The 11,192-nt window shown below is 34.7% G+C and overlaps 1 protein-coding gene and 1 long non-coding RNA gene across 6 annotated transcripts; both read left to right on the top strand.

Annotated features, from left to right (window-relative positions):
* The first annotated feature begins 924 nt into the window (after positions 1–924).
* On the top strand, positions 925–3,898 carry LOC107760829 (uncharacterized). Of its 5 annotated transcripts, XR_012695463.1 has the most exons (5): positions 936–1,269; positions 1,922–2,033; positions 2,140–2,247; positions 2,756–2,969; positions 3,648–3,898. It is a non-coding gene; the product is annotated as an uncharacterized LOC107760829 (long non-coding RNA). The 5 variants fall into 5 exon arrangements; XR_001642474.2 differs by having other exon boundaries at positions 2,140–2,969; XR_001642475.2 differs by having other exon boundaries at positions 1,922–2,054; positions 2,140–2,969.
* A 1,933-nt stretch (positions 3,899–5,831) lies between these two features.
* On the top strand, positions 5,832–9,898 carry LOC107760832 (wall-associated receptor kinase 2-like). The gene is made up of 4 exons (XM_016578933.2): positions 5,832–6,280; positions 6,731–7,218; positions 7,662–7,832; positions 8,411–9,898. Exons 1-4 carry the CDS (start codon positions 5,832–5,834, stop codon positions 9,715–9,717), a joined length of 2,415 nt encoding a protein of 804 aa, XP_016434419.2. The 3' UTR covers positions 9,718–9,898.
* Positions 9,899–11,192: the final 1,294 nt, after the last annotated feature.

Below are 11,192 nucleotides of genomic sequence, written 5' to 3'. Positions count from 1 at the left end.
AAACAGATATATTCGATTAATATTTCTTTGATCACTTTAATTAAGCTAGACGTATCATTTTTTAAGTTTATTTGACTAGACGCTCCGACTACAAAAAAACTGTCAATTTGCGGCAGTTTTATTGAGGAGGTTAATAGTAACTCCGCAAATTGGATGCCATTACGACGGTCAGTCTAACCCCCTCAATTTAAAATGCAATTTGCGACAGAACTTTAAAAACGTACTAGCACTAATAGCATGTTTGGCCAAGCTTCTCAAGACAAAAAAGTGTTTTTTTCCTAATTTGAGGTGTTTGGCCAAGCTTATTTGGGAAAAAAGTGCTTTTGGGAAGAAGCAGAAGCAGTTTCAGAGAAGCACCAAAAAGTAGTTTCTTTCCAAAAGCAGAAGCAGTTTTGGGTTTTCTTCTTACCTAAAATACCCTTAACAAAATATAGTATATACCAAAATAACCATAAAACTTAATACTTAGGATATTAATTTATAAATATTTCTTCTTATTTTTAGGAAACTTTCTAATATATAGTGACTTTAGGGGTGAATGTTTTTATATTTGTTGAAGGAATTTTAATATATTTAACTTATATTAAAAGAATTAAGTACTTTTTAATTTTATTTTCATATTTTACTTAAATATTTTTTTTAATTATTGCATGTAATAACAAAATTTTGATATTATTTATTTACTTATAATATTAATTATTAAGTAAATCTATTCATGCCCTTATTCGTAATTTGACACTTAAAAGCACTTTCTAAAAAGCTTGGTCAAACACAAATTATTTCTCGAAAGTGCTTTTCAGACTGATTAGCCAAACACAAACTGATTCTCTCTAAAAATACCTTTTTCAAAAATATTTCTCAAAATAAGCTGATTTCTCCGGCTCGGCCAAAAAGGCTATAAGGCAGCATCTTTTCATTTTCCCCGATCCAAACCCTTTGCCCCTTTTTTCCTTCCGGCCAAACCCTTTTCTAAAAACGCATTGCTCGTCCAGAAGTTTCCTCTCCGTTTTCTCTCTAAAGGTGTGCGGTTTTTTTTTCAAGTCTGTGATTTCTAAGAGATAGGGTTCTTGGGAAGACAGCACAAATCGGCGGAAGGGTCTAATTATGGAGAAAATAACTGAAAATATCACCAGAATGACCATTCTTCATCATCTGCTTCCGATTCTAGGGTTGAGAAGAAAACAAATTCATCGCAGCCGTCATTCAAGTTTAGGAATAGTTGGCTTTTCGAGAGCAGCTTGTTCAAAAGGTCTTCGGTGGCGGTAAATGGTGAGTTTACTCTTTCATTTGCGCGTACCTTGTTTCTCTACATTCTGTGTAATTTGTTTCATCTCCTTTAGTGATTGAATAATTAGGGTTTCTATATGTCTCTAGATCTTTCCAAGTTTTGATTTTTCTGAGGGCTTCTTGGTGGTCGCTCTTTTTTGATAGTTGTTCATCTTAGGTAAATATGTGATTCTCTGGAGTACTTGTAGTTTTAATTGATGTAGCTTTAATCATAGTTACTCAGATAAAAAGTTCAATATACACCAGCAATGCAATCATATATTTCTGAAATCAAAAGCTTTTAGAAAAAAGGCCAGTTTCCTTTCTAATTATTTCATTGTAGCAACAGAACTTTTGACAAACTTATGGTTGTATGGACTAAAGAAGGGAGATGATGATAAGTGATAATAAGCAAATTTCTCTGTAGCAATATCTAGAATCAAAGAGGAAGCTTTCGTCTTATATTCATACTTTATTCCTGGGTACTAAGTGAATATATTATCTTTGACATTTTCTCTGGAGAAGGATTTGTATCTACTAGTTCTCCTCTGTTTCAGTTTTGTTGCAACCGCGTTGCTCTGTTAATTTTTCTCGTTTAGCATTCCATACTCATTAAACATAAAATAGGCACATGAGAAAGTTGTTTGTGATGCAGCACCAGCAATATCAACAAAGTTTGATTTCATAAGACATATTCTGATCAAAAGGATCCACAGAAATGCAGTCAATATGTTCTTGAGATATATAACAATTTGCGGGTTGCAGAGGTCTGGTGAATTGATATTCATGTATATTTCCTTCAAACTTTCCTTTAAGAGTATTGTACTCTTCTTAACTACTCTTCCCTAACAATCTTTTGGATTCATGTGTCAGGATCTTACATAATCTCCCTTTAGTTGTTCCAGCTGGGAGGATAAACTAAGAAGCCCCTACTGCCTATCAGCATGGAGTTTATATTAGTGTAAAGGACAATATGCTGGTGTAAGGAAATTTTTGTTCTTCCAAAACCCTATGGAGAACTGATTTTCTATTTAGAAATGCTCAATATTATAATCATCTGGTCTTTCTTCTATGATTGTTGCAGAGAAAGGATGAGAAGTATTCATGATAATCTGTCCTCACTTTCACCATGTGCATTCTCTCTATATTTGCATTGTCACTTTAGGAGGAAGTGTAGAATGCATAAAATAAGAAAAAACAAGACTCTTTAGGATGAAGAGAGTGTCAGAAAAAAGTGAATTTTAACAATGTTATTATCTGGTTCTTGCTATGAGTATCTGTCTTGATTATCATTATCAATAAGTTTGTAGTGATTCGAAACACTAGAGTAATGATATTAATAATATTTTGCTTTCTTTTTTCGGAAAGTTTGCTCTTTTTATAATCCTACAGAGTTTAATTTCTTAGAGCGACTTTTTTATTGAAATCTACGGTCATCCTGCTTCTAATTCTGTTTTTTATGTCTCACTGTCTTGCTTTTTACTTGCAGTGACCCATTAGTTGGTGCTACAAATGGTTCTTTCAGATTATGTTCTTTACGAGACAAGTGCCGGGAAACACGTCCGTAGAGCTGTATTTATTATCTGGAGCCTACCTTTGTGGATGAAGTGAGGACTAGGGCTTACAAGCAACTCTGCCATCCTAAACGATATATTTCTCGCAATGAGATGCTGCTAACAATATAGCCATGGGGCATTATATAGGTACCATTCTCATCCTCTCAAATCAAGTTAATCATTTTCTTCAGCAGAATGTTGCACCTTGACTGGGATCTTTAACTAGCACTGAGAGAAAATTTGACCTTGTTTGGTAACTGTGTTGTTGAAACTCCAGCATTCCCTTTTCTTGATTGGTTGTTGCTATTTTTCTTTTGTCTTATTTTAAGTTTCTATTGATTCTTGGTATAGGCAACATCAAAGTTGATAAGAACCTCTGTGGAGCCGGTTCTTGAGCAATATAGACAGACCATTTGTCTTGGCTGCTCTAATTTCAAACCTCATACCGACCTTTATGCTATAAGAGCTATTGTCAAGCTTTATTTGTTTGATTCTAATTTTTGTTAGAAAGCCAATTTAGGTGAACTTATATTTTGACAATATGGATAGAATACATGCTGCCAGACAACTGAGTTTTGTGATGATAGACGAGGAAATAAATATGTAATTAAGCTCTTATTCATGTGAATATCCAATAACTTCAGTACAATATGTAGGAAGAATTTCTAGCTTTTGTCTCGTTTTTATGTAGCTATAATTTTGCTTTTCTTTGTAATTAAATTTGAGCATTTTGGACATGTTTTTCTTTCTTTGATAGGCATAATATTAGAGAAACGCTAGTGGTTTTTAAGTTTCTCATAAAATATTTTTATTTCATTATTTCAGCCATGGTGAATCTACTTGTGGACTAAGAGGATCATCTGGTGGCAGCAGTGTGAATCACCAAGCAAATATATAGTATCTTTCTATACTTATAAATTGTAGAACCACTTTAGAAATTGGTAATGTTTAAGTTACCACGCTGGTTAGTGAAATTGAGTTACCATTGCGTGAGTTAGTATTAAATTAGTTTGATAAGAATTTAATTTCGGATGCTTGTTACTATGGCTATTTGTAATGAAATTTGATTTATGTTATAGGTTATTCAATAAAACTGTTCATCTAATGCTACCGATAAAATTTTACAATAGAAAATGAAATTTCGTCAAGCATAACTATTGTGGCAGTATAAACTGCCACTAATTAATTTTTTAAAAATTTGAGATCATATTTTGGGGGTTATAAGCCCCCACAAATATTTTTTTTTAAAACATTGAGATCATCTTGAGGAGGTTATAAATTGCCACTATTTGTCTTTCAAAGCCGTCAAAAAAAATTCATTTTGTGGGGTCGTCATGGAGCTTTTAAAAAATTGCTATAATATTGAGCGTGGCAATCGTAACAGTGGCATTTTTTAAAACCTACACAATTCATTTTGTGGGGGTCCAATACCACCACAAATTAGTAAAATAACCTCAACAAAATAAGCATTTTCTTGTAGTCCATAGTAAATCTTGAGGCCAAATGTGTGATTGATCAAGTCTTACGTATCCGTATCCAACACGCTAAAACACATCTGAAAATAAAATGTATAGTGCAAAAAGAGGTAGTGCTATATCAAAACTTAAGTTACAACTCTCTCTCTATATATATTATAATTTAGGATATTAATTATATGTAGATTGTAAATTTCAATGACCCATAAAAGGTTTGACCATGTTTGACCCATAAAAAGTATTTTCCTGGTCTTTTGTTACCACGGTTACCGACCGATGGTGGTCGGTATTTTTATTTTGAATTTTTGCTTTAACTTATAAGACTGATATGCCGATTTTTCGACGAACTTCTATCGGTTTAGCTTACAAATCTGTCGGTAGACTATCACTACTAGAAATTCGGCAAAAACGGATCAAGAAAAACTGACCAATTTTGGTCGGTCAAAAAACCGGCCAAAAATAGACCAACTTTGGTCGGTTTTCTTTGGCGCAAAAATACGAGAAACTACTTTTGAGTCCCGCAAAATTTATTTTTCAAGAAACCGACCAACCTTGGTCGGTTTTTGCAATTAAAATAAATAAAAATTAATATTAAAAAAACCGACCAACTTTGATCGGTAAATTCGGCCGGTCATTTTAAAAACCGACCAAGTCGGTTATTTTCGTGCGAAAATACAATTAAAGAGTATATATAAAAAATAAGACAATCTTAAAATAAAATGCACCAATGGTTTAGTGGTAGAATAGTTTCCTGCAACAGTACACACACCGGTTCGATTCCCAGATGGTGAATGTTTTGATTACTTAATTAAAATACCGATCAACTTTGGTCGTTTTTTTTTGCGACCAACCTTGGTCCTTTTACCTTTGCGACCAACCTTGGTCGGTATACTAAAACGACCACCAAAATAGCGACCAAGCGTGTTTGGACGCGTTTTAGTCGGTAATTTGCCAAAACCGACCAACGTTTTTATGGTCGCTAATTACCGGATTTCTAGTAGTGTGGACTCTTTTTTGCAAATTTTTAGCAGTGGGTGGCGTCGGTGGATTAGGTGTGCAGTTGGGTAGGGAGGTTTTAGAGGAGAGTTTTGGAAAATGTTTTTCCTCCTCTTGGTTGGAAAGCCATTTTCCTTATATCGGAGAAAATGAATTCACAAGAAAAATATTTTCCTAAATATTTAACCAACCAAACATTGAAAATTTGAAAAATATTTTCTCATCCGTACCAACACGCCCTTTGTGTTCCAGTTCTTCTCTAACACTTTTCCAAGCAAGTTGTACTAATCAAAAATTAAAAGAAAGACAAATTAAACCTTCATTAAAGCACTATAAAACTGCAAATTGGCCACTCCCAGAAATTAATGTTTCGAAGTGGTGTTCCATGACTTGTTGTGGCGAGCATGACAGACAGAAAGGATAAAAAGTAATAGAACATTGACTAGCAAGGGTTATCTTCTTAATAGCCTCTATTATATAAGATGAAACACCTCATATATACTCCTACGTTCTTTTTTTCCCATAATCTTTCAAAACCATGCAGCAAAAACAAGTGCTTCAGCTTCATTTCCTATTTGCCTGTTTTTCCTCCTGTGCGCTAATAATCTTGACATTAGCCACCGCTCAAACTACCACTAACACCACCTCTCAACCCAACAATTACAACATAACAAAAGACCGCAATATCACGAAACCAGGATGCCCAAAACAGTGTGGAAATCTTACAGTTCCATACCCATTTGGGATTGGCATAGGATCTGGTTGTGCCATAAACCCGAGTTTCGAGGTCAACTGTAACACTTCAACAGGTTCTCCAACATTCCTCACAACCGGTGTCAAGGTCCACGACATCTCCGACACTGAAATTCGCTTGTTCAATATCTTAGCAGAGAAATGTTACACACCCACAGGACGTCTGCTCCGGGATTATCTGCTATCGGCCGATTTAGGAACTGATAATCCTTACAGTTTCTCTACCCTTAACAGGTTTAAGTCTTAAGACGGGTTCAACTGAATCTATAATTTTTTCGTTCGAACTATATATACATATATATGAAAGAAACTGCTTATTCCCGCGCTGTTCTACATTACGCGGACTACTACTATTTAGAGCATCGAAGAGATTTTTCTTTACCACAATTTTTTCAAATATTTGTAAATATTTCGAACCATTAATTAACTATTGTGACTTGTACATGACATTTCATTTAATTTTCTAGATATGTAATCAAAGAACCTGAAAATTTTTTATGTTTGCGTCGACTTCCAAATATTCTTTTGCAACTTTAACTTGAACCTTTTTTTTTGTCAACTTCAACCATACTTTTTCCCAAATGACAAACACCTACAAATAGTTTGACCTTTGTACTTTTTAACTCCCACTATAAATATATTAGAGTAAATTGCATCTAATTGACTTTAAATCCGCTTCAACAGATTCACTGTTGTTGGTTGCGATGCTACTGGTGTAATGGTTGGGGGTGAATTCATGAATGGCTGCCTCAGCTTCTGTCCGAACTCGACTGACGTGGTCGATGGTACATGTATGTCCGCCGGTTGCTGCCAAATACCGATACCAAAGGGCTTGAGACACTTCAATACATCATTGGGAAGCCCGAAAAACCACACACAAGTATGGTCGTTCAATCCATGTAGCCATGCGTTTCTTGGTGAGGCAAGCCGCTTCCAATTCCTGGGCATGCAGGATCTAAAAGATCGTATCAGTTTGGTAGATAGGATTGTGACTAGTGTGCCCCTCGTACTAGATTGGGCCATTGGAAATCTTACTTGTGTTGGATCACAAAAACGTAACGATTATGCTTGCCGAGATAATAGCCAGTGTGTTGATTCTGACACTGGCATAGGTGGTTATCGGTGTATCTGTAACCCGGGATATGAAGGCAATCCTTACATTGGCTGTCAAGGTAGTTAGCCCGTATCTTTGTGATCATCTATGCACTGACAGTGACAGGTCACCTATGAGATAAAAAATTAAGTTTATGCACCGACACAGTAATTTTTTACAAAATTAGGTCATTTAGAAAGTAATTGCATGTTTATTTAATTGGTGTTGATTGGTTAACCTACAATAAATAGTAAGTAACATGTATAATAATTGTGTAAAAATTACTACTATTGTTTGTGTATATAACATAAATCACAAGGTAATTGTACTTAAGTCTCTATATTAAGCATTAATTATTAACATGGTCAAAATGAAAACTAACCTACTATATTGAATAAGTTAAAAGTACATTGATAGTGTAAAATTCTATCCCGGTCATGTTAGTATTAACTCAAATCCATAAAAGATACTTAGACGTGCAGTATCAGCATTAATGTGACTGCTTTTTCTCTTGTTTGGTAGATATTGATGAATGTGCAGATCCAAAAACCAATTTGTGTGAAAAAATTTGCATAAACACGCACGGGAGTTACACTTGTTCTTGTCCGGAAGGACATGCCGGCAATGGAAAGAAGAATGGTAGTGGTTGTATAGCACTAAACTCTGAGTTTCCATGGATCAAGTTTTCTGTTGGTAAGTTTCTTCGAAACTTGAACCCATTTGAACATAGGTCGTTGCATGATTTTCCACCTTTTTTTTTAATTAAGCCGCGTTGAAGTAATATACAGAACAATCAAACTCAAGAACAATATCAAGCCTTAGAGAGCCAACAGTTGAAGAAAAGAATCATAGGATATTTTCCTCAAACTTAGAAAAATATCTAGAAATTGTAATATCCACTGTACCTGAAATTAGATACTCCCTCCGTTGAACCTATTTCCTTTTTGGTCCGTTCCAAAAAGAATGACCCCTTTCTAAATTTGAAACCAATTTAGCTTAAACTTACAATTCTACCCTTAATGAGAAGCTTTTATAACCACACAAATACTTTGGGCCCCTTTTTGACTTGTTTAGGACCACAAATTTCAAAAGTCTTTATTTTTTCTTAAATTCCGTACCCAGTCAAACAGGTTCACATAAATTGGAACGAAGGGAGTACTACATTAGTTACGCTATTTCTTGTCTTTGATTTTCTCAAGCATGAAATTATTGTTACGACAAAGATGTAATTCTTTTAAGAGGTGCTTGAAATTTTGTTATAATAAACGTAGGTGTAGGAGTTGGTTTTATGTCCCTAGTGGTTGCGGCGACTTGGCTCTATTTTAGCGTCAAGAAACGAAAACTCATTAAGCTTAGGGAGAAGTTCTTCCAACAGAATGGTGGTTTGCTCTTGAAACAACGAATCTCCTCTAACGAGGGTGGTGTGGAAGCAACCAAAATTTTTACAGCTGAGGAGTTGAAGAAGGCTACAAACAACTATGCCAGTAATAGAATTCTTGGTCGTGGTGGAAATGGGATTGTATATAAAGGTGTTCTACCTGATAATCGCATAATTGCAATTAAAAAGTCTAAGTTTGTGGACGAGGATCAAGTTGAACAGTTCATCAATGAGGTACTTATTCTAACTCAAGTCAACCACAGAAATGTGGTGAGACTCTTTGGATGTTGTTTGGAAGCTGAAGTTCCTTTACTAGTTTACGAATACGTTTCTCATGGAACTCTTTATGAGCATATCCACAACCAAAATGGAGCACATTGGTTATCTTTGCAAAATCGGTTAAGAATTGCTACAGAGACTGCAAGTTCGCTTGCTTACCTTCATTCATCTGCATCGATGCCTATAATTCATAGAGATGTCAAATCTACCAACATATTATTGGATGATATTTACACAGCAAAAGTTGCAGATTTCGGAGCTTCAAGATTAATCCCTCTTGATCAAACACATATTGATACATTGGTTCAAGGAACACTAGGGTATTTGGATCCTGAATATTTCCGCACAAGTCAATTGACAGAAAAAAGCGACGTTTATAGTTTCGGAGTCGTTTTTGCAGAACTTTTGACAGGGATGAAACCTATTTCAAGGAACAATGACGAGGACAAAAACTTGGCAGAGTATTTTATTCTGTCCATGGAAAAGAATCAATTGTTTCAAATTCTTGATCGCAGAGTGGTAAAGGAAGGAAGTCTTGAGCAACTTCAGAAGATAGCTGAGCTTGTGAAGAGTTGTCTTAGTTTGCATGGAGAAGACAGACCTACGATGATGGAAGTGGCAATGGAACTTGAAAGTTTAAAGAAGTTCGCAAAAAATAACCCTTGGCCTAACGGACATCGAAATGAAGATAATGAAGATGAATTATCAGATCTTTACGCAGTTCCACTTGAATCTAATACAGGTATCAATAAGTTTTCTGGACAATACAGCTCCAACGACAACACAAATAGCAGCATCTTTTCTGGACAGGATAGTTCGAACAATTCCTCATTAAATATACAAAACAAATATTCCACGGCGATCTTAATTATAATACGGAAGGCCAATATGATGATTGATGAAAATTTTATACATTTGTAAGTTCTTAATTTCCTTTCAGTCTTTCTTCCATATTGAATTTTCTGATGTAGTTTATTGTTTTTAATTCGATTTGTATTTTTTTATGTTTTTTGGATTGCCTGAAGAACTACGTTCTCTCCAGTGGTGTACATGGATCGGGTTGGCTCAATTTTTGTCAAAACCATACCAAACCATGTATCGGTTTGGATTGGTTCGATTTTGTCGATTTTCTTCAGGTTTTTTGAGGTGCTTTGTTACACGAATATTATTTCAATCTTACTTTGTTAAAGTTATAGATAAAGTTTTGATAGAATATATGTGTAGTAAAATTGAAAAAACTGACAAACATATAACCTATTAAAATATTCTTACAGTAAATATTTTTGGTAACACATGATATTTATTTTCTTAGTCGTCTAATAATAATTTTTTTGATGCACGCATTCAAAGTTCACCTATTTTATTAATTAAATAAAAAAATAAATATGAAACCTAATGATATGTTCCATTACGTATTAAAATTATCAAAATACTATTTCAAATTCGAAAAAGAAAAAGAATAGATAGAATATAAGAGTCCATCAAACTCTATAGAGAACCAGGTTCTTTATTAGATTTAACAGTATACACACAACAATAACTAAGTGGCAAGAGAAATTTTACGTGGAAAATTCACAGCTTAACGAGATTAAAAATCACGACCTACTCTTGTAGGATTTCAACTTCACTACTGAGAAGCTTTTAGATTACAACCTATGCAATCTAGGAATTAACCTCTTAATCCCTCACTAACTTATAAGATAATACTATATTACAAGCCACTTTGTAATAACTCTATTACAAAGGCTTTACAACATGACTAACTCTAGCCAAGACTCAAACACACTAGTTTAAGGTTTACAAAGAGGTTACTATAGAATACTTCTAAACAAGCTAGATAGGGATTACAATTGAAGAACTATTATAAAGTTACAACTCAACTAAGAACATACAATGACTAGATGTGGGAACTGGTCCGTAGTTGCTTTGTTCTTTATTCTTGAAGCACTTGAAACTTCCTTGTTGGATGGTCACGTGAATGAGCTTCTGAAAAGTTTAAGTGATTGTGTTTTACCTCCCTTGATTGTATATATACATGTGTGACATCACTTATAATGATGTAAGAAAGATAGGTAAAAAGGCTTCCTTGAAAAGTTGACTGTAGCACTATTCCTGCACTGTAGCGTATGCAGGCAGCAACTTTCCAGCTGGAGATTTGACTTCGTACAGTCTCCTCGGGAACTAGTAGGGACCTGTTCCCTCAGCTGTTTCTTCCAATCTGAAGGATTGAATCATAACGCAAGCTGGATCCCAACCTGGAAACTTGTGATCTTAAGGTCTTGTAAATGTGTAACAGGTTCCTTATCTGGTTTTGGATAGTAAGTTTGTTAGATCATCAAAACATAAAGCAAAGTACGTATGACCAAAGTACTTGTAACCTATCAATTTATCCCTTT

This window comes from Nicotiana tabacum, chromosome 10, assembly GCF_000715075.1.
Source record: "Nicotiana tabacum cultivar K326 chromosome 10, ASM71507v2, whole genome shotgun sequence".
NCBI classification, from domain to species: Eukaryota; Viridiplantae; Streptophyta; class Magnoliopsida; order Solanales; family Solanaceae; genus Nicotiana; species Nicotiana tabacum.
Note: the sequence above shows the minus strand (reverse complement) of the source record. Positions and strands in the feature narration are given on the sequence as shown.